Genomic DNA, 27486 nt, shown 5'->3' with positions numbered 1-27486 from the left:
GAGGCTGCAGCAGCCTGCAGTTAGTCCAAGGACTGGACTGGATTCTCTGGGGTACTGATTGTTTGGGAGCTAATCCTGCATGAGGAGCCCAAAGTTTATTGTCAGACCACACTGTTGTCATCTTCTCTTGGTTAATGTATCTTTTCTTGCCTTTTGGATGTAATGTTATTAAGAAAACCATCCCTTTGTAGAAAGATAGGATTGTTTTGGAATATTAAATGACTGTTATTGCCTATACCCCAGTGTATTATGATGAAAAGCAGTTGCTTTGTTACTGGAATTTTGAATCAGGCAATACATGGCAATTTTGTTTCAAAGATGTTTTTCATCTACTGTCATGTATTTCCACCTTAATTTTTCCTCATTGTCGTGTAAGAAAAAAATGTCTTGAGTGTGGGATATAAGCCACTGTGTTAGTCAAAGATTGCTTTGACTCTGTTTGTCTGAGCTTAAATATTGGAAGCTTTTCTTTGTGGCATTTTAAGACATTCAAATCACTTACATTAATGCAATACCTCAAAATTCCCCTAATTTTGGAGAGGAATATCTGTTCTAAGGCTTTTGCCTCATTGATGCACAGTTACCAGTCACACTGTAAAACTGTTCTTGTGAAAGGCCTTGTTGTTAGTTTTATATATGTTTAGCCTTACTTGACAGCAAGCAAATTTGTGTCCTTGATTAAAACATTGTAGAACATTAAGCCTTTGACATTAAAAAGGACACCCCTCCTCCAAAAAACCCAAATCCACCAAACCCCTAAACATGAGGGAAGTTGTCCAGAGAACCAAGAATTGCTAGTTGGAGGAAAGTTAAAGGAATTTTGTTTATGGGTTCATTTTAGAAGAAAAAACCCTCACATGGCTTTGTTGTATTATATTCCATGCATGTTGGTTTAAGAAGGGATTTTCTAAGTATGGTTTTTAAAATGGAATTCATGTGCTTATGCTTATTTATAAGGTACAGGGAGCCATGTGAATTTGTAAAATTTGATGTTCATACTCTCTGTGCTTGGATGGGGTTAAGAAGCCCAGGCTGCTGATGTTTATCCATAAGCACTGGTTATTAATGATTATCTGCACCTCAGAAGCTAGTTGTAAATAAACATTTCTTCCTTTTTTCCTAGAACAGCCGTGCTTACTATGATTGCTGCCTTCACATCTCAGGGTGCCTTGCCTGTGGTTCACTATTAGTGATTTTATTATTGGCTTATTTGAGCATTGTTTGTAATGTAAGTTGTTTTATAAACAGAGTTTTATTATTATTGCTATACAGTAATGTTTCTATCAATCTCAAATTCCTCAATACAGGTAAATCATCTTTGTAACTTAGCTACAAGAGCTCAAAAATTGCCTGTATTTCAAAATAATATTCTACTAAAGGGTGGGAAAAAGCTTTTCCTAATAGCAAGTTTCAATAAGAGAGCTGGTCTCTGCATAGCACTGCAGGTGCTGAAATGGTTATTTAATAGCACATAGGCTGGACCTGAAAAATATCAGACTTCTCTGTTAATTAATTTAGAAATCTATTTCGTTGTGAACTAGTGAAACCATACTTAATTAGAAAGAATTACAATGCTCTGGAGCTGAATGGGAATGGCACTTCCTTTGGTCTTTGAGCATCTTGTCAACCACAATGACTAGTAACAGATGTTTCATGAAGCAATACAAGGAACACGTGCTTTTTAAGAAATATTACTTCTTTGCAAATAGTCAGACCTAGTAACCTGGTTAAATATCCTTCTGTCAGGTTCAAAACCAAAATCAACCATTGTTGAGATTTGTTTCTTGCAACAGAATTATCTCTTACCTGCCTCTCTATCACACCAGCAGCTGGTTGTCCAAGTTGAGGTTAATTTTGTTTCCTCTAAATACTTGTAGCAATATCCTCACTGCCTGCAGGCAGGACCAGCTGTACAAATCTGTGTTTAACCAGAAACTGGGACTGATTTTTTTTTTCCCCCATAAATATTAATTTAAATCTAACTAATTTTACTGATCTTACTGCTTTTGGGAACTACTGCAGGAACATTCTGCCAGTGACCACCAGATGGAGTTTCTAAAACAGCTTTGATAAACCAATTCCAGAATTCATTTCAAAATGACCTTTTAAAGGTTTTGGAGATAAGAAATAGTGCAGAAATCCTACCAATTTCAAGATCAATTTTAGCTTAAATTTGCAAATGTGGAGGGGGGGGGGCTAAAATTAGCCTTTTCATTTCAGTTTGTGCTCAGTAATTGTACTGGGTTTGCATGGCAAGGTTTGGATAGCAGCTGCAGGGAGGGGCTACTGGGGTGGCTTCTGGGAGAAGATGCCAGAAACTTCTCCAAGTCCAACAGATTCAATTCCAGCAGACCCAAGGTGGACCTGCCACTGGCCAAGCTGAGCCCATCAGTGGCAGTGGCAGCACCTCTGGGATAATGAATGTATTTAAGAAAAGCAGAAAAAGCGTGCAAGTACTTTTTAAACTGGATAAAAAGGATTCACTTCTGGTTATAAACCTTGCTTTAAAGAACTTTTGATAGAAAGGGTTTTTTAGAGTATGCTTTTATACTTAATTTGTAAATACTCTGATGTGAATCCTGTATTTTAAAATCTTTTACTGCCATGATTTGTAATAATATGGAAAATCTGCTTGCTGCAGAATGTGAATGTTTTTGACAATTCTTGCAGATGTAATTAAAAGTGCCAGTTCTTTAGAAAGAAGGAATATAAGGCAATCACATGGAATTTCAAGGTGAGGGAAGGATTTGGTGGGAAGAAAGTGGGATGACAAAGGAGATAATAGATCCTCTGCTCTCCTGATGGAAAAAGAATGTAGTCAGCATATGTCAAAGTGTTTTGATATATAATGGAAAACTTAAGGAATTCAACAGAGGAAACATTTCACACTTCAGATTTGTTGCCATGGCAGTCTGTACCACTAGATTGCTTTCACTTGGAAAAAGTATTGCACAAGATACTCAAGAAATACACAAGTTTTTGCTTATTAAGAGACTACAGAAATTAATTTAGGAGCAGATGTTTAGGATTCATCAGTGCATTGAGCACTTCACAGCTGCAGAAATTTAGGCAAGAATCAATTCCTCTCTGAGTCCTAAGCAAACTGTGGAACTGAGAGTGGCACTGGGACAGGTTCTGCTTTTCTTGGGTCTCACCACTCCTGTGCTGCTGCAGTGAAGCTCACGAGGTCTCCAGCCCAGACACTGGGCTGCTTTCATTTTTATTAAGCAGTGATAAATGGGGCATTACTGATGCACATACCCACAGCACAAAAACAATTTAATTGAATCTTAGTTTTAAATAAGGGAAAAAAAAAGGTGCTGATGTAATTAAACTTCCTTCTGAGGTTTGTGGTAACAGTGTTGTATTTTCTTCACAACCTCGAGAAAATATTCTCCTATTATATAGTAGTTGAGTGAGTATTTGTGAGTGCTCCAAAATGTGGTCAACTTCTGTGACGTCTCTGTATTGACAGATAATGGCAGATTCAGGTGCCATGTCAGCCTGGTTTGTACTGGTGTAAATATCTTGACTTTGTTGTACCTGATCAGCCCTTTTTATTTGCATTTATGTAGTTTTTCACTCTTCAAAAACCTGTGAGCTTCTGAACTCGCTGCTTATTTACTAACTCTGTTCTCACTGAGGATCCTTCAGTCTGTGTTGTATATGAGGGGTTTTACCATCCAGCTGAGAAACAGCCTTTTTGTTGGTTGTGTCCAAAAGCTCTGTGAAATGAAGGGTCAGAAATCACTGCTCTGTACTTGTTTAGAGATGCTGGCTCTCCTCTTAAAGAGAACGCCCTTGGAAGCACTGTGTGGAAGTAAGGGCATCCTGTCAGACACTAGGCTGTGATCAAATGGTGGAATATTGCAACTTCCACTCTGACAGTTGCCCTTTTCATTTATATCTGACTGAGACTTAAAACTTAGAAGTGCCTTGGACTGAGGGTTTTTTAAAAGAGTTTACCAATAATAATTTTAAATAGAGTTTGCTGTTACTGCTGTCTTCCTACACTTCACAGAACACCAAAAGGGAACAAGTGAATAATTTTGAAAGCATAGCCAAGAAAATATTTTCATATATATATAGGGTAAATGAACTGATCCATGGGGAGTAATCTTTTGGCTATGTGCAGTGGTTACTGCAATGAATGTGTTACAAGGTATCTTAGATTCTTAAAAGCTGTGTTTTCTTTGGGATGCCAGAGGTGTGGGTTATTTTACCACGTTGTTCTGAGAAGCAAGAGAATTTCTGCAGGAAGCTGATTGTGGCAGCACAAAGGAAAGGAAGTTGTCAGGATGTGGCCAATGTTTGCATTGATCTCCAGGTGCACTGTTACTCTGCCTCATTAACTGCAGGATTCTTTATTCTGAAAAAAGTCAAGTGGGGTATGTGCCTTTCAGCTTTCATTCCCAGCCAACTTCATGCTGATGAAAAAATGAGATTTTAATAATGTCAAATTAAGGCCTGGAAATTTGACATCCAAGTCGTGCAATTTGTTATGTTTTGATTCGGTGAAGCCACATAGGTTTAGCTTTGTCTACAACAGGTTTTTATCAAGAAAGCAAATAAAAAATCACACATTTTATTGACCATGTACACTTGAACACTTTTTATTGAGAATGTATTATGAGTCAATACTTCCTGTATGAAGCTTTCCATAAAGTCCTTTTCTATAGTATTTGGACATGATATTAGAGTCCACATCTCTTTATTGTAATAGAACCAGAAATTTTATAGTGTCTGATCACCTTCTTTCATTAACTGAAATTAAATCTTCAGAGACCAACAAAATTTGATTCTGAAATGTAAACTTTTGAAACTAGGACCTTTACTAAGTTGGTCAACAAGGACCTTCTTGAGCTAGCTGTGTTAAAAACTCAGATAGAAGCAGAGCATGACATTTTTTTAGTTCATTGATTTGACTTAATTAGCGGTTCAGCAAGAGGGCTGTAAGCCATAAATCAATTCAAATATTAGGTTTAATTTTGTGAGAAAATAACACTGTTAATAATGGCACTTAACTAGTGCTTACTTTCTAGTACACATTATATACATACAGAAGAATACAGTACACCTTCCTGTTCAGAGGTTTACATTTAAATGACACACTTTTAGAAATAATTTAATAAACTCTTTGCAGATTCTTTTTACATCAGTAGGCTGATTTTTATCTTGCACATATACAGTATTTTTATTCATATCTATTTAAATGTGTAATAGATAAGCCCCTATTTACAGTCACCAGCAACCTTCAGGTATTTGAAATGGAAAGGCCCCATTCTCGAGAACTTTGTGTATTAAACGTTTGTCCATAAAAGTTCTTCCTAATTTATGATACCTTGTATTTCCTTAAGTATTTTACTGCACTTGCTCCTCTACTGTTCTTTATATAAATACTGCAAAGATCTCTCTTTTTGAGATGCTGATTTTTAAGAGATAAAGGTGAGGGTGCTGCAATTAAGTTCAGAATTCCCTCAGGAGAACAGCAGCAAGGCAGATCCACAGCACAGTTTCTTTGAGGCAACTAATAAATCAAATTAACTTTTCTAAGAAGTTGAGTGGATAGCAGTCTTGTTCATTAAATTATCCAAGTTTTTGTATCTATGATTGCTATTACATTTAGTGTTTATCAAGGATACAGACAAACATCCATAGCTCTGTTGCAGTAAAACAGATTAGGAAAAAATCAGATTGGATGCCCCACGGGTAAGTTCCATAAAAATCTGTCTTTATACATCTCTTAAATAGCAGCTTCCATTTTACTACGTAAATTTGTAATGTTGAATCACTGAGTAAGATTTGGATCATCATAAAGGAGTCAGTGTGATGAAGTAAACATGAGCATTGAATGGTACCAGGTGTGCAAGACAAGCAGGGATGGGAGAGAAATGAAAGTTAAATAAATTGTGCAGAGAAGTGAAAAACGATAAAGAGAAATGACACAAGAGCTATGATCTGAAACTGAGAATTTAACACTGAGAGAAAGGAACAGAAATATAGGCAACAGTTCTTTTAGAGCCAGAAAATAAGATGTCTTAAGAGAAGGAGGAAATGGAAGTAAGGAAGCAACATGGAAGTTGAAATTGCACTTAAAGTTGCCTGCTCAGCTGCACTGTTCTGGCAGTGTCCCAGTTCTGAAAGCCTCTATTCACACCAGATAAGCCAGTTCCTCCCTGCTGGAACTCCTCCTGCATAATGGCACAGAATTTCTTTAACAGATTTTACGTGAGAGATTTCATGTGGTGCATTAAGAAACCTAATTTTCCTCAGATGGGAAGAAGGAGTCTGTTTGCTTGACAGCTGTAAGGAAAGATTTTGGTCTTAAGCACTTCTGTGTGAAAGTGAGCTTGAGTGCTCAAGATGTGCAGAAATTCATAGAAAATCTCTCAAGGTGGACAAAACCAAGAAAGCAGCCAGTATCATGTGTGTCAGCAGAGAGGCACTAAATGAGTGAGTTGGACACAGCAATAAGGAACAGCTTAAGTCCTTAACATGGTTTTCATCAACAGGCTAAAACTGAAAACACCACAGAAATAGATTATTTACTCTGTAGGCTTTAAGGGTTAAAAATATTCAATAAAACATGAAAAGCTCTTAAAAAAAAAAAGGTTAATGGAAAATCTTCCACCAGGATGTTGATAACTTAGAGATGGTTGTATATAAAGAAGATAAGCAAAGATGACTAAGGGAAGAAATTGCTTGATGGGAAAAAATCTAAAAGATCTGTTTCTCAGAAAGTTCTTTTCACATAGAACTTCAGTATGTGTCTCTGCTGACAGACTGGGACCAGTTATCAGATCAGATTGTGCTCTAAGCAATGGGAAGGTTCAGTTCTGATCTTGCTCCATGTTTTTTTCTATACCAGAAGCTTGAAAAGTCACATTTTTTTAATGATGTCATGTGGAATCTGAGTTGTGAAGTGACTGATTAAGCAATAAAATGATGCTGTAGCATGAATCAAGTGACAAAAATGTCTTGGGGCCCCACACCAGTGGGAGAACATCAGCTCCACTTGCACCCCCCTCCTGTCCCCTCCTGTCATTAATGCAACAGCAGCACAAGAACAGGTAGTTTTTGGGTCAGTGCTTTGTAGCTTGTTGTAACTGTGTATGTGCTTCCTGCAGCATGTCTGTGTTTCTCATGTATTTCATATAATCAGTGAAATTCTTTACTGTGTATCCAAGAATCCCAATGGAAGGCTTTTTTGAGAGGTCAGCAAAGAGCTGATGCTGACTGGGATTCCTATATTGAGGAATTTTATATTGTTTCCAAACCTCCAGTGATGTCCTAGATTAAAGAGAGTTTAATTTATTTGTTGCAAACATATCCCTTGGAAATACAAAATGTTAATCATAAACATATTTATTTTTTAAGATAATTACTCTTGTTACATGAACATATGTGGACCATAACACTTAGCCAGACAATCCTTGCTAGTTAAATTCTGATTTAACTTTGTAAACCACTGTGTCCTTCATTTTAGTATGTGGAACAAACATCTCTGAGTTCCGTCAGAATTAGTTAATAAATATTTCTGAATTCCTGAAATGTTTTAGGATACAAACAAAGCACTGGAAAATTAAAACACATTTTTGTTATTTGTTGTAGCTAAAAGTAAAATCACTTTACCATAAATGTTAAAACAGGTTAGTTTGTGTGAGAAAATAATTTCTGAAAAAAGTAAATTAGGCTTCTTTTAGAGGGGGAATCAGTGATGGAGAAAGAAATTAAATAATTTAATTTATAATTAACATTTACTATTTGGACATGTATAATTGGGTAATATGATCTTCAGTAAAGATCAACTATATAATCTTCATTGAAAAATGCTATTTACTTCATCAAGGATAGCACTATCACTTCTTTGTACAGAAAACAAGGTAATACCTTTTTCTATACAAGATACAAGGTGCTGTGTCTTCAGTCAAGACTTCAATAAACTGCTTAGTGATTTCTTCAGAGAGGAAGATCAGAGCCATGAAAACAGAGTTTATCCTCTGTCAGCAGTTCAGTGCACTGAAGGTATCTGATGTCACAGGTAATGCAGCACACAGAGCCTCACACCACTTCAGCAAACAACTACTGGAAAATTAAGACTCTTGCATTCAACTGCAACGGAAGCTCCTTCCAGCCTCTTGGTTGGGACTCTCCCATGTCTCTGAGTGCCAACACAGCAGCGTCACAGTCCCAGCACTGAGCAGCCAGTGCTGCCATCTCAGAGCGCCAGCGGTTGTGTCACACCTATGTCATGACCTGCTGTACCACTGTGCGCTCGTGAGAACACCCCTGGTTCCCACAGTGTATCTTTTTAAGCAAACGTCGTAATTTGTTGGGAAAGTTTTTGTTTATGTATCTGTAGAGCAGAGGCATGACAAAGCTGCTGGAGAAAGCCAGGAATTTTGACAGAATCGTGGCAAAGTGTAATATTTGAATGGAATTTACATCTGGAATTCTTCCTCGTAGGTTAGTAAACGTGCTTACCAAGAGAATAACATAATAGGGTGTCCAGAGGGTGAACTGCGTGCAGACTGTGGCAATCAGCAGCCTGTGCACTGAGGGATCCAAGCGCCCAGTGTCCTGATCCAGTGGCGTGGCCTCCTTGCGGATCCGCAGGATCAGCGTCAGCGCGTAGAGAACGGCGATGGCGGGAACGACGTACCCGATGAACACCATGATGGCATCTGCTGCCTCCTGGTTCTGCATCTTGGAACACTCGATTATTTTGGTGGACACGTGGTTGCAGACATAGAACAGGAGAGATGAAAAGCTTGTGAGCATGGCTCCACCCCATATGAACCCGCAGACATGTTTGGTGTTGTACACACTGGACATGTAAGTCCTGGGCAGGGCTCGCTCGATGTAGTAGTCCAGACTGAGCAGTGTGGTAGAGTACATGGTAACTAACGATGAGACGTTGAATAAAATAAGGAAGGTAATATAAACTTCATTGTTGGAATTCCAGATGGCCCATTTTGTATTGGCAAGACCCAGCAGGTACATTGGTGCCAGAGTGTTGATGATGAGGCCGGCAATGGCGATGTTGACAAAGTAAACATCTGGCATAGTCATAGTAGCTTTGTTGTAGAGGTTAACTAGGACCAGCAGGCCATTGTAACAAAGGCCAATTGGAAAACATATAATGAGGTAGAGAAGGGAAAAGATGGAAAGCACAAGGTCAAAGTCATGGCAGAGATGGTGGTCCTCACTGTTCTCAGTACTGTTGATTAAGGCTTCACAGCTCCACATAGTGATTTTAGCTTTTGTGTCTTCTTTGCTGGTTACCAGCTTTTCTGTAGGGAGAGAAATAATGAAAGTGTTGTTAAAATATTACATCAGAAATGAAATGCAAAGTACTGTGAAGAAAACATTTTGAACTTCAAGATTATACGCATGACATAACTGATGTTGTTAGTCTAGAAGAAAGTAAACTGTTATTCAGAATTTCATTAGACTAATACATGTTCTGCAGTTTTGATTTAAATGAAACTAGTGGCAAATTAGCTGATACGGGACACTCAACAGAAGTAAATTGTAAACTAGCAATAACTACTGATGTATATATGAATACTAATGCAATTTTTTGAAAATTGTCAAACAGTACCCTTTATGTAGCTAAAAATACATAGGGGTAACTACTAAAGAGTGGAAGGATATAAACTGAAGCATAGCTCTTCACAGTATGATGAGAAATAGAGATCTCTTAACATCTTAAATAAGCTTTACCTTAAAAAAAAGCTCCTTAGGAGGCACATCCAAGGCAGTATGGTGGATGTGTATTGGATCACTGATAAAACTGACCAAGACTAGAGGATACTGGGAAATGAGGTGTAAGGGGGGGTTGGTTTTGTGGTGGTTTTTTTGGTTTTTTTTTTTAAATAGGTCAGTTTGTATTCAGACTTCCAACCTTATAACCATTTTGTTTCAAAAAAACAATGGACCTCTGTAGTCCAGGGAACCTAATATCAGGGCAGCCTGACTTTCCAAAAGGCAAGAATCAGCTATCATTTCCTCTCAAAATAGCTCGAATTCTTTAAAGAGTATGCTACTATCAGCAGTTGTGGCCCAGCCATCTTTGCTTTATCGTCAGTAGAGATAGCATTTTAACTGAAACCAAGTGAATTTCAAAGCAGTCGTGTAAAGTCCTTTCCAAAATGCAGGAACGAGGAATAATCTCTGAACTACAACTCAAAACAGGCACAGCCTTAACATCGTGGTTGTTATTGATGGCAGCCCATTTCAGGGGCAGTGCAGAGCTGGTGCAGCAGGTGATTCCCCATGTCACGTACTCTGCCTGTCACATACTCCCGTGGTTTTGTGTGCTCCTCTGTCAGCACCCATAGCAAAGTGTAAGTACACGTACCTGGATTCTTTCCAGAGGGAGAGCAAGATTTAATCAATCCACAATAAACATTGTGCAATGAAAATGAATGCTACTAGACAACATGCTATACTCCATGAACCAGATGGCTAAATTATACTGTGTGGGGTCTGTGAGCACACGGGTACGTGACTGCATCTCCCCGGTGCTAATCCTCTGACTCTTCAGCCATTGTACTAAAACTTGTCCCAAAATTGTGTCAACTTCCATGTGTTATTTTCCCAGTGCAGTTGTTTTGTGTGCATTTTTCTTCTAAATAACACAAGCTGAGCCAAAAATCAGGCTAAAAATACAGTAATTTTAGCTGGACAAACAAATTTTTATTCCACTGTCCCATGTTGGATTTCCTCAGAGAAGTGGCTTCTGTGGCAGCACCAGAAGTTCTATTGTTTTCAAAGGTTGTTTTCACCTTTGTGGGAAAACTTGACTTTTTTTGGTTCATTTTCTCACATCAGTTCTTCAGCTATACTGTTGTGTTGAGTGGACCATATCATATCTTTGTTGTCTTTCTATCCTCATTCTATTTCTGAGCACCGATAACAACCCCGTTTGTTTTCAGGAAGCATCTGTTGGTTTAAGATTTTAAGAAAGAAAAAGAAAAGCTGTTTTTTTCGCAGTTGAAGGGAACCAAAACTACATCTCATTGAACTGTTATGACTCGATTCAAGCCAAGCAGCAGACTGGAACTAGATATTGCAAATATATGCATTCTGGTGAGTGCAAAGGTGACTAAGCACAGGCATGGGTACAATCATGTAATTCCATTATGTAGGTTTATCCTTAAGCATGTAGCTTTGATTACTCCAGACTGAATTACATCAGCCTCTGAATAACTTGCCTGTATATTGTCTCAGAAGATCAACAGTCTTTGCTACCAGGCTTTGTATTTTACAGAGCAGGGTGATGTCTGGTTTCACAAATGGTTTTAGTCATTACCCTTATTCTTTCTTTACGTCCCCCAAGTGCGGTTAAACACGGCAATTCTGTTTCATGATAGAAATGGCAGGCGATTCATTCTGTTCAACAGTAATCTTAGGAAAATGACAATATTTACCTCTGAAATTAGCAAAAATAAACCCCAAAACTAAAATACTTATTCGGAAAATCTTCTTGATGACTTTCAAGTTCCCAGGTGAGGTATTTCTGCGGCTGAAGCCCAAATCCCCGGTGCTGAATGCTGACTTCGCAGCGAAGGCACTGAACCTGTTCGCTGTGCAGAGCAGCGCAGGCCCCGCTCACATTCCCGTGCCTTTTGTCATTCCCAGGGCGGCTCTGCCGTGCCGGGGCCGCTCGCTCGGAGTGCCCGTGCAGCACCGCGGGGAGCCTGCGGAGCGCCGCTCGCTCGGGCCGCGCTCACCGCCAGCCCTGCAGCCCCAGGTCGCCTCTGCTGCATAAGTGCAGGCTGCAGCAGCCTCTTGATTACAGTGCCCCGGCTCCGGCGGCCCCAGCTCTGCCCGGATCCTCCGTTCTCACCCCGGATCGCGCTGGATCCCCGCCCGCCCGCCGGGGCAGCGGCACCGCGCGTCCCGCCCGCCGCGCTCCGCAGCCTCTCACCTTTAATTCCCGTGTGCCGCTGTCCCCAGCCGCCCTCCCGAGGCACCGAGCCGGCCGCCAGGCCCCGGCGTGGCTCTGGCGGGGATCATGCTGCTGGCCCGGCGAGCGCCCGGCACCGCGCTGGGTGCCGCTGCTAGCGCTGCACTTGTTTTGCCTCTCTAAGTTACTCACAAGTTTCTGCTTGGCTTGGCAGGCGCCTGGCCCCTCCCTTCCCCTGTTTACAGCCAGTTTCAAGAAGTGAGAGGTTGTGCTCGGAGCTGTTGGATCCAGCTCGCTTTGTAGTCCCTGGGTTTCGGATTTACTGCTTAAAATCCATGGGCGTGCAGGTTTGTTATGGTTTTGTCATCGGTGCTGGGGTTCTGCAGGGCTGCTGCAGAGCCCGTGCCATTCCCTGCAAGTGCAGTCAACAGCCTTCACTCAAGAGCGTGGGTTTTATTTTTAACTCAGGGTGAGACTATGTAGCTTTGAGGTTTCATTTTTATAGGCCATATATCCTGAACAATCAGTATTTAAAAATTCCCGTACTACAAAGTGCACAGGTGCTCGTGGTGCTGGCAAACATAAGGCAGCTTTTAAAACCAGGTAGGAAGTAAAGTTTCTGAGCATTTACTTTGAATTTGGAGATTGTTTTGGTGTTGTGAAAAGGTGCTACAACATAACCCTCATTTTGTGATGGTGTTATGAGTTCCATTCTGCTTCCTCTTTAAAAAAGTTGTTTAATTTCAATGATATTTGCATGTCACTTGCAGTTAATGGATGTGAATGCTTATATTTAACACAGCTTTAAAATGGATCACTTGAAAGAGCTTTTGAACTGCAGATTGATAATTTATCCCATAATGAATTTTTTCCTGTGGTTGTTCTGTTGTTTATTTGGAAACTCCTCAGACTAATGAAAAGGGACTACCTTTGAAGTATGTTTCCAACTGATATCACCAACCAAAACAGAGAGCTGCCTTTTCCAAAGTAATTTGTCTTATATTTAGAAATTCTGAAGCTTTATTCCATAGCAAATAAACACCAATGTAGCATCCCTTATTGGAAAAATAAGCAGGTTTATATGAAATAAATACCGGAAAAACCCTAAACCTGAGATTAGCTCAGTTGTTTAGAGCATGATGCTAACACCAATCAATGTTGTGGATTTGATCTCCATAAGGGCCATTTATTTGGACTAGATCTTTGTGGGTCCCTTCCAACTCTGAGTGTTCTGTGAAGTCTAAAAATGGTCATCCTGCTTGTCTTGAGTTATTCTGTCTGACCACAGTTTGTATTTAAATGATCATTACAAATACTGTAAAACCACTGCAGCTCCCAAAAGCAGAAATTTCCCCCATTCCTGTTTGATAGATAGCCCACAGAGAGAATTGTGTGTGTGCTGTGGATAAATTCATGTTAAAAACTGTGGCATCACATTTTTGGTGCTTCAGAACTTTAATCATCCTAAGTTCACCAGGGAAACAGCAAAGTAGGGAAGGTATTCATGTAGAAGCACTTTTAGAGTGCTCATACTTGGCTAAAAGCCAATTTCCTTACACTCCATTAAAGCTGAAGGTGGTTTTATTTAGATAACAATATCCATGAAGTACTTAAGAAAAAACTTATTGCAACACAGCACAAGAAGCTGACAGCACTTGGTGGCAAAGATTATTTTAGGGAAGAGCCATAAAATGAACTTTAAATAATGAGAAAAAAATGAAGTTCTGCTCAGTTGTATTACAGAGTCCATAGCTACAGTCAGGCTTTTTCAGACATTTCCATTCATAATGCAGCACTAAGTTGCAGAGCAGGTTGGGTAAGAGTTTGAAGCGTGACCATTCTACGCTTGGATTCTTTTATTTGACTTAAAAAACCAACCCTTCATCCAGCTGCAGCACTGTCTCTTTTCCCTGCAGATTTTTTATGTTTATGCAACACATGGTTTCTCTACTTGCTCTGTTATCATCTATGTGTGACATAGCTCGTACCTGGTTTTCCTGACCTCTCAGTGTGTTTTCACAAGCTGTGGTATCATTATAAACTAATAGCTAGTAAAGTACATAGCTAATAAAGCTGTTGCCAACAAGTAAATCTCTGAACATGCCAAACAATTGTGCCTTTGTCACGTCCTCTTGAGTTCCCACAGGATCTCAAATCCTACAGACTGAAACCTGGTGCTGTCTAGGGGAAGGCTGCGCCCGACACAGAGCTTTGCTGGGCACCACAGATTTGCTTCAGATCTAGACTGAGAAATAAAAATCATGGCCAGAAGTGCTGTATGTATATATAAACCATGACTTAGTAGATTGTCAGCTCCTCATCAGGGTTTGAAAGGTGCTTTTTGAAAGGGACATGCTGAATATTACTTATGGATTAATTCTTAAAACTTGAAATAATGGATGACAAATTTTTTTGGGAAATTAGAAACCTACAATTAGTTGTACATCAAGGAGAGCACACTGAATTCTCAAGTGCTGGAGAATGAAGTGTCACATTGCTGTTCCCTCTCAGTCTGGGTAACATGACATTTCTTTAGGCTTACTAGCTTATATACATACCATAGGGATTAGCAAATGACTTCTAGGCTGGTTATACAGAAAAGTAAAACTAAATAGCTCAGGTTAGATGTGAGAGGGGAAAATGCAGCAGTGCAAGCAAGTAGGAATATACTTTTCTCATGCAGTTGCTGCTGTTTATAATGTAATGATACAGCTCAGATAAAATGCTTTTAACATGAGTGGAGAAGAAAATCCTGCTTGATACTGGGGGCTGGGCTGAAAAACAGGCCCCTTCCAACCCTGTCATTTATGTCTTTGTGGTGCAACCACTGACCAGTTTGGCAGGGGAAGTTCATAATTGATACTGGTTCCATTTATAATGTGGTTAATTCAGTGAAAGAAGGCATGATCAAACAACAGGGATAATTGATACAAAATAGCATTGGATGTAATAAGCCTATGTTGGATATTTTGAAAAGTATAAATCAAAAAGCAAGAGTAGGTCAGTTGAAAGAGAGGGAACAAGGGGTTTGCCACTCATGGCTAGTCAGCTCATGGAAGAGTAGTCACCCAACATTCTGGTCCTGCTGATTTTACCTTTCATTAGGCTCAGGTTTTGGTTTTCTAAGCCTTTTTCCTTTGTTATATAGCTTGCTTTAATAGCAGCATAGCAATAATTAATAATTAACAATTAAAATAAACCCAAGATTTTTCACTTACATAACCCAACTCTTGCCTCCTCCTTCTTGATTCTGCACAATTTGGGTGCTGTGAACCCATTTCCAGCTCCAGGTAATTGCCTTCCCTTGGACCAATGTTTTTTCCTTTAACATTTCTTCTCTCCATGTATAAATTCTTATGTACATTTCCTGATTTCTTAAAATACCCCTTGAGTTTCCTTTCTGCTTGGCCAATGTTTTCCTCTTTATCTCTCCCTGATGACTCCCTTACAATTAACACTGCACCTCCCATCATTATTTGCTCATATGACACACACAGCATCCCATCCAAATGATGACAGGGCTTCCAAGCATGACACACTTTCACTTCTACTTTGTGACTTTTCTGTGGGATATCTCAAGCTGTTCTTTGGTATTTTAAATCAGCAATAAAGATTACATTCTCAAGAACTCTGCTTTTCCAGAAATTCTGAATATATGTTGTCTTCAGAGTTCCTTCCTGTGGGTGGGTGACCTTTGTTATTGTTCCACAGATGTTGGCAACCCCTGTCTCATTTGTTTATCCTCTCATTCTGTAAGCACCATCTTCGTGGTAAATCATTTGCATAGCAGCTACCTGGTGATTCAGATCCCACTTGTGCCATGATAATCTGCTTACTGCCCTGGCCTCCTGGCAACTTGCTAAAAAGATGCTTTTTCCCTCCTGTTTTGACCTTTTGTTGTTGTTACTTATCATTGTTATTATTAAATGTATAAATAATATGTTAAATTATTAATGTAATATAATTATTAACAATAATTATATTACTGCACATTTGGTTTCTGTTTAGATTGTTCAGCTCTTTGGGAATCTGAGTTCATATAAGGCCATGTCAAAAGTAAGTCTGCAAATTGCTGCCACGGGTCACTAAGCATCAAGAAATGAATTCAGATGGGCCTTTTGTTTGGAAGAAGGAAGAAAACTGGATTTTAGGGTATGGAACTTTTTTTTAGGATGTGCATATTCTCTTATAGGTTAGAACTGCAGAACTTCTGTTTTTAGAGTTCATAGAAGGTTGCTCAGAACATCGTGTGTATCCATCAGAAATGAATAATTGTATTTGCTTTAGTTTCTCTTTCTCCTTCTCAATTTCTAAGCAGCTTAAAGCTTATGAGAACAGATAATTTACTCCAATAAAGGAAGATAAACAAGATCAGCTACTCTGGAAACCATAATCAAAACTGTTAAATGGTGTGTTTGAGCCCTTTAGATCTGTTGGAGAGTGGCAGTGTGGTGGTGCTCTGGAAGGTAGTAAAAACCACCTACCATGGGGTAGAAGTTCTGTGGAGAGGAGATAGCCCAGCACTGCAGCCCCTAAAGATTTATGTGGAAAGAGTCCCTTGTTCAGATACAGATGCTATCTGCCAGGCACATCTGCCACTCCAGATAAATCCTGCCTTTTTGTGCTGTTCATTTCTTTGCAGTGCAGCCTCTGTGGCAGCTGGGTTGTAGTGGCTGTGCCCTCCTGGCAGCTGCTGGGGATCAGCTGCACCCGGGGCTCTGCACGGGTTAACTCCATAAACTCAGCCTTGTTTTGTTAAGTTCTCCCTGTCCCAGCATGGATGAGTGTGGCACTGATGGTGCTGCTCCACCCCTTCCTGACTTAGCTTTATCACTGAATTCTGTAACAGCTTCTATATGGAAAACATGACATATTGTTTCTTTTTTAATGTTTCTGTGCAGCAAGAAAGAATTCACTATGGGGTGAACAGTGCAGTTTTAATACTTCAAGATTTCATCACTGCAAAAAATGAAATACCTTACTTTTTTTCAGTTCTAGAGGTGAGGATTCCATCAGGCAGAAGGAATTTGCACAGTGATTACCTGTATTCATCTATCTACAGGCCTCAGCTGCCAGGGATCCTGACATGAGATACAATGTGGAGATGCTCTAATACCTACTAGATAATGCTTTTAAAAAAGATTAAGTTATATGCAAAACAAAACCTGAGTAATTTTCCTAGTATTCCTATTCACTTCCAGGAACTTTTGGCGTATTAAATAACAGGAATAATTAGAATGGAAGCAGTATTAGAAAATCAGCTTACGTAAGGTGCTTCCAGTTCTGGACTTTATAAAGTTGACCAGTTGGAATACAAGAAGTGACAGCTTTTAAGCATCAGCAGAGTAGATGGCGCCATTCAGAGTGCTGAACAGCAGTTAGCCCTGCTGCAGTTCTGCTCCATGTTTTCACAGCACTTGGAAGCTGATTTTGATGTAGCTATCCCACTTTAAAACTAAGTAGCAGCAACCTTAAATAGCATTCAGTGTCAAGATGACTGAAAGTTATGTATATGTATTAATTCTTCTAACTGCTTCGCTGAAAACAAACTTCTAAAAAAAATTTAACCTTTGTGAGAGTTTTCAGGCTGCTTGTAGCTGGTGAGCCACAGAAACTAAAAGAATTAATTTAAAAAGAGAGATATTTTCAGTTTCTGGGAGAGCACACAAGCAAATAATTTCCTTCAGTTTAAAACTGAATGTAAGTTGCAGATTCTTTTCCTATGAAGTACTACAACTCAGTGGATTTTACCAGGGGTACAGACACCTTCAGAAGGCATCTTTACTGTTGTGATATTTGATGTTCAGATCAGCTGACTTAGCAGACACTTTATCCCACTGTTTTTAATCAAACTATTTCATTCATTTATTCTGACTTCAGGAACTTAAAAGACTCTGGGTGATTTCTTTAAAAAAATTTTCATAACTTGCAGTCAATCATTGATGTTTAAATATAAGGAGTTTTGCCTCCAGTACCTACAGCCACTTAAACTGTGGAGCAACAGGTCAGTTAAGACTGGTTTGGGGGAAAAAAATTAATGAAACTTACTTGTTCCTGTTTTTTATGCAAAGACATCATATCATAGAAACTTCTGCTGAGTCCTTTTTAATATTTGAGATAATCTAAAAGACAGTTTTATGATAAAATTCTTTGTTTAGGTAATGTCTTTAATAAGTGCAAACAGGTCATTTGCACCTTACAAGATAAAGACAGCAGGTGCCTGGATCTCTGCATTCCCAGCATTTTAGAATTGCCCAGGTTCCAGGTAAGGAATGTTTGTACTTCTGGTTCATGTAAATCAGCATCATTCCAGTAAAGAAGGCAGATTCTCGCCAATCAAAATTAATTCAAATTATGGCAATTCTGGGCTTTGCTGACTGAATTTATTCCAGGAAGAGAGTGTCAAAGGTGCACGGACTGTGCTGGAATTACTGTGTAAATGAGTTGGCCCGGTGAGCTGGCAGGGTGGAAACAGCAGCTCTTATCTTCCCCCGCTGTTTGTCAGCTTCACCCATGCTCAGGGCTTGTGGCAGGGAACTCTGCTGAAATTTGGCAGTACAGAAACATTCCCCAGAGATCTTTTGGTGCCAGTTGCAGAGACTGGCAGGAGGCACAGATGGTACTTTTCCTGGAAACTATAATATAATGCTGTTTCCTATTAGAAACACTGGTGAAAGCTGACTCAGTGACTTAATCAACCAGACCATCACGTTGGCTGGGGAGGAAACTCTTGTGAAACAGACCCTGACCACAGGGACCGGGTTTCCAGTAAAAGCAGAAATATTGACACAGTTCTTTATCAGATAGCATATAGAAGAATTATAAAACTAGTTTGAGTTTGAAGGGAAAAATCAGCCCTCAGAGTTGTACTAAGGCTGAAATGATTCAAAATTTGTCACATCCGCTGGAGATAAACATATCTTTCTGTTAATTGCTGGCAAGTCTGAGACATCTTGTTCCTGACACTCCTGTGGCTTTTAATTTTCACTGCTTGGTGAAGGAAATAGCATTTTCTAGCTGCCTTCTGGATGAACTTGCATAATTACTGATTACATCTTATTCCATTTATAATGTGTGAATAAAACACTATAAATTTACATTCCAGGGGGTCTAGTATAATATTAATGCTGATCTAAGGTTGGTTATTATTAGATGGCAAGATTTAGAATAAGAATTTTCATTTACCAGGGGCTTGAGGCATATTTCTGACATGAGTTCTGATTTGTCCATCTATTGCTTGCCTTGTGCCACTCCCCACTCCACTTTATCAGAGACAGGGAGCTTTTATCCCTTAGTCATCAAAATATTCTCCCAATAAACTCAATTTCTTCTGAGACTCCCCACTGCAGCTGTGTGTATATATCAAACTTCAAAATAACCCTTAAGCACGTTCTGTTCTGGGATGCTGACAAAGAGTTTGACAGGTTTAAGTATTTGATGATTTAATTTGAGTCCTTGGCCATCCTTCCACACCTGTGGGTGGGGATGCTTCCTTAGGTACTCTTAATGGGTATTGTTTTTCCAGGGCAGCATGAGGCTGGACAAATTTTTCCAAGGGGAAAAAAAACAAACCCAAAGTAATTTTGTGGGAGGAAATGTGTAAAGGTGTAAAGGAGTCTGAGACCTCTGTAAAACTGGACTCTTTAAATCTAGAGCCTCCCATTACAAAAACATCTGTGAAGTCACACCTGGAGTCTGCTACCAGTAGCCACCTGCTGCCCACACTGCATCCATTGCATGGTATTTTGGAAAGCCATGGTTAGGATTTGTACAAATTCCTGGAACTACAGCCACGTTAATGACATGGAAATAAGTACTAGTGCTTACTAACTGCAGTGTATCCATTCACATGCCATACAGCAATTAACTCTCTAAAAATTTGGACAGACTTTTTGTAGAGATTTCTTCACTGTCCTTTATAGATAACATGCTGGTTTTAGTAAGTCTTGCCTGTTTCAGGAAGCAAAAACAACTTCTGTAGCACCTTTGTTACTGCAGAAGCCCTGGTACACTGGGTTTGCATGGCAAGCTTTTGGGAAGGTGTTCAGTTTTATTTCTCATTACCCTACTCTAATTTGATGGTTAATGAATTAATTAAGTTGAGTCTGTTTTGTTCAGGATGGTAATGGGTGAGTGATCTCTCCCTCTCCTTCTCTCAGCCCATAAGCCTTGAGTTCTATTTCTCTGTCCAGCCGTGGAAGGGAGTGAGAGAGTGGCTCTGCTGGGTACCTGGTGCTCAGCTGAGGTCAGCCCACCACAAAAATAAATGTATAATCTGCTTCCTCCTGTGCTAATGGGTGGAAGCCTGAGGAGTAATTAGTTTGTCAGAGAGCCAGTTTCTTACTAATGATTGATAAATGGTTGTTTTGACAGAGCCCACACAGGCACTGGGTGCTGAGAACAGTTTGGAGGGAGGCCACTGGAGCCTGCTGGTCTGTCTTCACCTAAATGAGCTCTACTTGTTGTGGCTGTTGCGGAAAATATGCAGAATATTCTGATAACCTCTTATCTGATGTTCAGATCCATGCAGGAGTTCAGACTAATCAGTCTGATGTGCTAATCACAAACATTGATGTTTACATGAATCACTTTGACCAGACATTTGATTAACTTTGTTTCATCACTTCAGAATCAGTCTGACTTGTGTAGAAATCCGTGGAATTCTGCTCAGACTTAAATGATGGAGCCAATCAAACCCGTGCCAGATGTGATGCTGGCATGACAAATAGGGTGCTGCCTTTTATGCTGCTTTAGCATTTCTGTCAGAACAAAGTTAAGTTCAGCTGACAGAACCCTAAGGGAAAGTAGGTGTTCTGCTACATACAGTAGAAAACAGATTTGCAAAAATCACAGTGATTAGTGTAATTAAAAATGCTTATGGAGGCTAAAAGGACAGCAGTCATTCTGCTTATTCAAAGCTTCTGCTGGAAGCAGTTAGGAAATTTTTGGTGCTTTGAAGTTTGCCTTTGGCTTACCTTCTCTTATAATATAAATGAAAATGCAACTTAATTGTGATTAATTAGTTAATTAGTTATCGCTGTGTCTATCTGCTTTGCAGTAATATTTCACAGTATGGTTTGCTGCATGTTCATTACTATCCTATGAATAAAAGATTCATAAGGATCACACTTTCACTTTTTTTCCCTCTCTGAAAGACTAATTGGATTAACTTTTGGTCAATTCCTCTCCTATACTTCTCTAATACTTCTAGATTTAATATACAGAAACATAAAGATCTTGTATATTCAGAGCAATAAATAAAAAAAATTAAAGCACATAGTTATTGCCTAAAGAAACAGTGAGAAATCTAGCCTAATGTGCATGAAAATTGATATGCACAAGAAAAGCAACTATAACTTTGTTTTGGCCAACCAGATAAAAGTGGGAGTGTGACAAATTCAAACAGTGATGTTTTCCCTAAAGAACTGTTATCTAAACCCCAAACATTGTTTTCTAATGACGGCACTATTCATTTCTCCTGATGCAAGGCTTAGATGCATTTATGTAAATTCCTTCTAGGCTCTTAAAAACCGAAAGCAATCTAAAAGGAGAACTGCTTAAAATCTCACCTGGGAGGCACTGCCTTGCTGTCCCTTGATGGCTGGCAGAAACATTTTGCCCATCAAGCCAGACCCTTCTGGCTGGAGTGAGCGAGCTCAGCAGAGAGTGCAGTGTCTCATTTCTGGGGCAGAGTAAACCCTGGGAGCTGCTGTGGCCGCAGTGCCCTCGGCGTGGCACTGGACGCTGTGGGCACATGTGACTGCCCTGCACATACGTGCTCATAATCCCCTAAGCTGCAGCCACACGCTCTCATTGGAGCTCTGGCAAAACCAGGGCCTGATCCTGCCCTAGGCACAGTGCTGTGTACCCTGCCCCTGGTTGTGAAAGGGTTTTGGAAAGGACAGAGGGAAAGGACACGCTGCGGTTCGGGGAACAGTTCAGCCTTTGGTGTTGTTACGTAACAGGAGACAAACAGCGGCTGCATCAAACCCAGAGAGCTTTGGTACAGGAAAAGAATTTGGCCATCAGAGCAGCTACTCTGCACGTTAACAGAGTCATGGCCAGAATGAGCCAAGCTGACAAAAATATTATGTTAGTGTGATGTGATTTTCTTCAGCGCTGCTCATCGCAGCTGTGTGTGCCAGGAGTCATATCCCCCCCACCTCAGAAACACAATGCTGTTTACCAAAACCCTGCAACATCCACTTGGCCTCTGGAGATTTAGACAGTAACCAACATTAGACCTGAAAAAGAGCCAATGTGAGCTTTAAAAAATACTGTGAACCTCAGAATTCTTTTATGCGTTCAGAAGAAACATTTTAATTGGGGGGAAAAAGAGTCATGTAAGGAAAATGGTGCTGCTCTATCATCTGACTTTAATGAGGTGGTAGGTAAATGTAAATTCTTTGCATTTGAATAAAAAGCCTGTAACATCATGATTCCATCTATTTAGCTTGAATACAAATAGTCCTTAAATAATTTGCCTTTTTAAACTGTGATGAAGAAAGAATTTATGTGTTTTCCTTCCTCCCCAAAGTAATAAAGTTGAATACATGATTTTACTTACTAACCATAAAAGAGTTGACCCATAAAATGAATGAAGAACTTGTCTTTCATGTTAGCATGTGAATCTTCTTTAGTATATGTAATATAAATGTGTTTTGTTCTTCTATACCATTAGTTGCTTATTTTTAATTTTGCAGCTTCTTAGAAGCTAAAACTTCATAGGACTCCAAGATAGGCTCTAAGGTTAACACCTGAGAACTTTCTGAGTGTTGGTATTTATGATCTAAGTATTTGCTTAGTTCAGTTATTTTTTGTTCCCTTTGGCTAAGCTTCTATTGTTTATATTAAAGTTAAACCCCCCCAAGTCCCTATTTACAATGTCTATCACACAGCAGCTCTGCTTGTAGGTCCCTTGTAAGTATTTTCCATTAGATTTTCCATTGTTAGAGATTGGTCAAATTGTTAAATAAACAAGCACTTCTTTAATCTCTGAAGTAATATTTCTTTGAGGAGACAGTGTGGGGCAGCCCAGGATTGTGACTTTTCCTTTTTTTATGCTTGTAATATTTCATACTTATCACTCATTTGGTTAAGCCATTATGTGTGGTTTGTATTTTGAAACACAGAGAAGAAAACCCAAGCTGTGTTGTTGATTTATATTTGATAATACCAGTGCATGGAATTGAAGGGGAAGTGTGCTTTCCTTTTGAAATTCAGCCCTCATAAACTTTAGCCTATCAGCTTTTTGCAGGACAAAAATGCAGAGATTGGGAGATGGAATAGCACTCCTTTGGTCTCCAGGGAGAGCAGGAGGTAATAATGTGGCTCCTTCGAGTCTGCTGCTCTCCTGGTTTTATAGAGACAACTGCTTGCTCTCATAGGCCCTGCCAGTCCATCACTTCTTTCAGGCTGCCATGCCCACAACCAAATACTTTTTCCATTTTCCTGGCTGGGTTTGTCCAGCAGACTTTCTACAAGGTTTGTCTGAGTGTAGAGATACAGAATCCCTGACATAATGATGCTGTGTAACTACAGCTTGTAGTAACAAGTGGTAGTTGATCACCTGGAGTTACTTGGGGAAATTGTGGGGCAGAGGAAATTGCTGTGCTTTGAGCATAAAGCACATTTCAACATTATCCATACTTAGAGAACTTTTCTAGATATTTCTTGTGTTTTCTGGCCTCCCCAGACAGTGAAGTTTAAGATGCATGTCTACTTATCAGCCATAAAGGAGATTAACCCTAAAATGAATGAAGAATCCATGGACAGATCTATGGATGGAGTTTTGTGCTGAGACTTGGTCCTGGCCACACAGCTGCAAGGGGACTGAAGGAAATGTTGAGGTTTACTTTAGTGACTTATTTTTTAAGTCTGCCTCGCTGCAAAGTCAGCAAGCACAAAACTCAGTGAAGGTGGAGCCTCTTCTGTGACCTGCCAGGAAAATTAGCCCAGACCTAAAACACCTTTAAGCACAAGCCAGATAATTTTGCTCTGCATATGGTAGAGGTTCAGCTGGACAGGTGTCTGGTGTAAGCATGAAACACACAGAGAGAACATAATGCAGTATTTTTTGGTCACACTAAGCAGCAGGGATCACAGAAGCCTTGGAGGTCTCCTCACAAGATTAATTTTCAGATGCAGTGTATTGTTCAGTGCTTTTGGCTTGATTCATACACTGAATTAAATATGGCAGTTCCCTGTCCATCTTACCCCAATTATGTCTCTCATGGCTGATGGTTCTATGAAGTTAATGCACATCCCTGAAGTTTATAATTACAGGTAACTTTGGTCATGTGAAGATGGGATATGAACAGTGCAGGTTTTTGTTTACAGAATAATCTGTAGTGATTCAGATGTTTAAGTCATTATATGTTTAAGGTGCTGATGTCCCTAACATGCTGCTACAGCTGATAGACAATTCTAGTAGTAGTTTTTACTTACAGAAGCTAAATAAGACTAAAACAAAGTTCTGTTCAATTTTGTTTGACATTATAATGACTTTTCAAAGTTCACCTTCCAGGAGTGCTCTGTGCAGTAACTTAGGCAGAGTCAATGATTCAGGTGGATTAAACAAATCACAAGGTTAAAGTGAAAGTAGTTCTTCAGGACTGTGGTTGCCAGAGCATTATTTTTATGAGCTGAAGTGGTTTCATTGAAGCATCACTATAATATTAGTGAATTAGTGTGTGTGTTTCAGCCCTTCATACCCATGTGCACAGTGTCTATAAAAAGTGGTTATTCATCTAAAGAATTATCACAGATATTCCTCAGTATACTTTTATCTTAAGCTGGTACCTTCAAAGGAATGCAAGCAGTTGGTGGTTCATGATAGAGAGACTCTGAGCAAGGATCTCCTGGTTCATTGCACAGAATGAAGCCAATCCCCACTAACATTCCTTCTTATTTTCAGTATTACTGTTTCAAGTGTAAAGCAAGGTGTAGTATTAATGGGATTCATTCAAGACTGTTTATTTCTGTTTCATCTTAGTGTGAATATTCAGCAAGTTCATATTTGGTCATAACAAGTCTGAAAATGCTTTGGTAATTACATAAAAAATGAAAGTGAATGTGCAAATCAGCTGAGGTAAGCAAGACTTATTTGCACATTTTAGATTAGTTGCTTTAGCATTGCCTTTTATATGGGTACAGCTTTGAGTCCCTTTCATTTTTCATCTGCTACAGTATTTCAGGTTTCAAGAACTTTGATGGAAAGCTTTAAAAAGGCGACCACAACTGCACCAGTGCAGCAACCCCATTAATCATACATTCATTCCTCAGAACCAGCATCTCTGGTTTGAGGAATTCACCCAGCTCTCCCTGAGGGCTGTTCCAGATGAGCTCTGGTGAAACTGGCTGTAGAAGCTGGATGTGTCAGAACCCTGGCACAGTCTCTTTTCTGCTGAGGGCCACCAGAAAGTGAGTGGCACCTTTTGGTGTCCAGTGGGACAAGAGAGGAGCTCATTCCGAGGGGCACTGCAGTGCACTGAGCAGCTGAGGCAGCTCAGGGGTACCCTCCTTGTGCCAGCTCCATCATTACAGGAGTGGGAACCTCCTCCTTCACAGCTCCTTCCCCTGCTGATGTGACCCAGGATCCTCATGTGATTTTTAGTGAAAATCCCTCAGACCTGCTAACCCTGCTAATTCATAGAAGCTCTCCTAAAGTATTCCAAGCTTGTGGTTCATGTCAGTAGTATGCCTTTTACTTTATTTAGAAAAGACCATGATTCTGTTTCAAAAACTTGGTTCTGTGCCAAAAACCTGATAGTTGCATATCAGTAGGAGTGGTAATAATGGGCAAGGCAGGAGTATCTGTCTTTTCTAGTCAGCAGGTTTTTTAACTTGAGTTCTTTTATATCTGACCCTGATTGGTGTGGCCAAACTGCTGCAATTCCATTAGGTCACTGCTTGTGTGGATGTATTAGAGATGTTCTTTGGTGTGTCTGTGTGCATCTTTTGTCTCTGCATACTTTGGCTGATTTTATTAGCTACTGTTTGAAAATGTCATTAGCCATCAGATCAGTTTATTTAGCTATTGTGGGCTAATCCAAACATACAGGATATAATACACAGATCCTGACCTTTTCCTGTTACCAGGCTTGCAGCAGCTCTTTCCTTTGCAGACCTCAGGTGGTGGGGAGGGAGGAAGGGCTTTAACCCTCTGGGTGTGTTTTGTGAAGCTTACAGGGCAGGCTGAAGCCACTGCTGCTCACTTTGCAGCACAGGAGAAGCAGGAGAAAGCACAAGCAAAGGAAAAAGTCCAGGGTATTACTGTCCTCCTTAATAAATTCTTGGCTGCAGTCTCTCCACCCTTCAACCCTTTAAAAAAGTTTTAAAGCACCAAATTTGCAAGCTCCAGACTGTGGTAGTGAGTAGGATTTCACAGTCAGCTGACCATGAAGTGCTACCAGCTTCTAAAATCTGCTTGACTGCACATTACTTCTTGAAGCCTTCCAGATTTTGGAGAAAATTGTTGCACAAAAGTCTTTGAAGATTGAGGAGTTAAAACATCATTTCCTCTAGCTGTTCATTTTACTGTTGCCACTTTTGATCTATGCTCATGTGAAAAAACAATTTATGAATAAATCTCTACCCCAAGAGATATTTTGATGGCATAAATCTATTGTATTTATTGTTCATAGCAAATTTTAAAGGGAAGAAAAAAACAGAGGAAGAATACAATGAAAATGTTGACCTTAATGAATGAAAATTGGACTGTTTGTACTATGAGAAAATGAGATAATTATGGCTATAAAATCCCATGCTCAAAGAATGAAAATAAACAACACACACAGTGTGTGGAAATGAGAGTGAGCCATTATGGTAAGACGGATTCACTGAGATCTTTTCTGCATAGTAATTCTTCATAATATGGGAATTTTTTTTTTTTTTTTTAATTTAGGGACTAAAACCATCCTGAAGAATGTTCCTGGAGTCTGGCACTGGTGAAAGAGATTGGTTTACAAACATTTCACACCAGGAAAATATTTGGAAACCAGTAATGTGGTGTTTGGCCACTACAATTAGAAGCAGCAATAGATGCTGTTTTTGTTGCATTAGAGCATTTGGCAAGTTAGTGGTTCATTTATCTGTTACCAAAGATTTCCTAGCCAGGAAATCTACTTTGCATAAATTCCATATTTTATACTGAGTCTTCTTTTGATGGGGAAAAAGTGATTAAAAAACAGCACATCAAAACAAAGGGTTAAATCGTCAGTTAAATACAGCACAGTAACACTGCAAAGTTTGACTCTGTTTCTGGATTTTAGAATGAATTTTCCTTTGAGCAGTAGCTAAATGGTTTCCTTAGATTGTTTGTGTGTTGCACGAACCAGATCAGATCAGTCTTAAAGTTCACAATTTTCCCCAGAGTGTCTGAAATCCTACTACAAAGACTCCTTTCGTCTTAAGAGTCTGACACCAAGTAGAAATAAAAGGCTGAAATAATAACACTACTAACTTGGTTTAATTAATTGTATGTTTCTGTACTTAAGCTTGAAGGGTGGAAAGTATTTCTTTAAAGGCTACCTACAAAACTGGTGAATGAGCAGCCACTCAGGGTGCCACTT

The 27486-nt window shown here is 39.6% G+C and overlaps 2 protein-coding genes across 5 annotated transcripts in view; one reads left to right on the top strand and one right to left on the bottom strand.

Annotated features, from left to right (window-relative positions):
- Positions 1-27486, top strand: part of C17H7orf50 (chromosome 17 C7orf50 homolog) — a 119598-nt gene that overhangs the window by 36048 nt on the left and 56064 nt on the right. Inside the window, exon 1 of one of the 2 annotated variants that reach the window (XM_059862172.1) lies at positions 12155-12261. The exons of the other annotated variant lie outside the window; for it this stretch is intronic. Within the exon in view, the coding sequence (XP_059718155.1) occupies positions 12250-12261 (12 nt within the window). The 5' untranslated portion in view covers positions 12155-12249. Of the gene's footprint in view, positions 1-12154; positions 12262-27486 lie in introns of those variants that run through there. 2 annotated transcript variants of the gene reach the window in all.
- GPR146 (G protein-coupled receptor 146) overlaps positions 7350-27486 on the bottom strand; it is a 45316-nt gene continuing 25179 nt past the window's right edge. The window contains exons 1-2 of one of the 3 annotated variants that reach the window (XM_059862167.1): positions 21484-21642; positions 7350-9293 (exon numbers count right to left, since the gene is read on the bottom strand). In XM_059862167.1, coding sequence (XP_059718150.1) covers positions 8245-9249 — 1005 coding nt within the window. In that variant the 5' untranslated portion in view covers positions 9250-9293; positions 21484-21642 and the 3' untranslated portion in view covers positions 7350-8244. Of the gene's footprint in view, positions 9294-11935; positions 12107-21483; positions 21643-27486 lie in introns of those variants that run through there. The other 2 variants (XM_059862168.1, XM_059862169.1) reach the window with 2 other exon arrangements.

This window comes from Haemorhous mexicanus, chromosome 17 (assembly GCF_027477595.1).
Source record: "Haemorhous mexicanus isolate bHaeMex1 chromosome 17, bHaeMex1.pri, whole genome shotgun sequence".
In the NCBI taxonomy this organism is placed as follows: domain Eukaryota; kingdom Metazoa; phylum Chordata; class Aves; order Passeriformes; family Fringillidae; genus Haemorhous; species Haemorhous mexicanus.
This window is presented reverse-complemented; position numbering and strand designations above follow the sequence as displayed.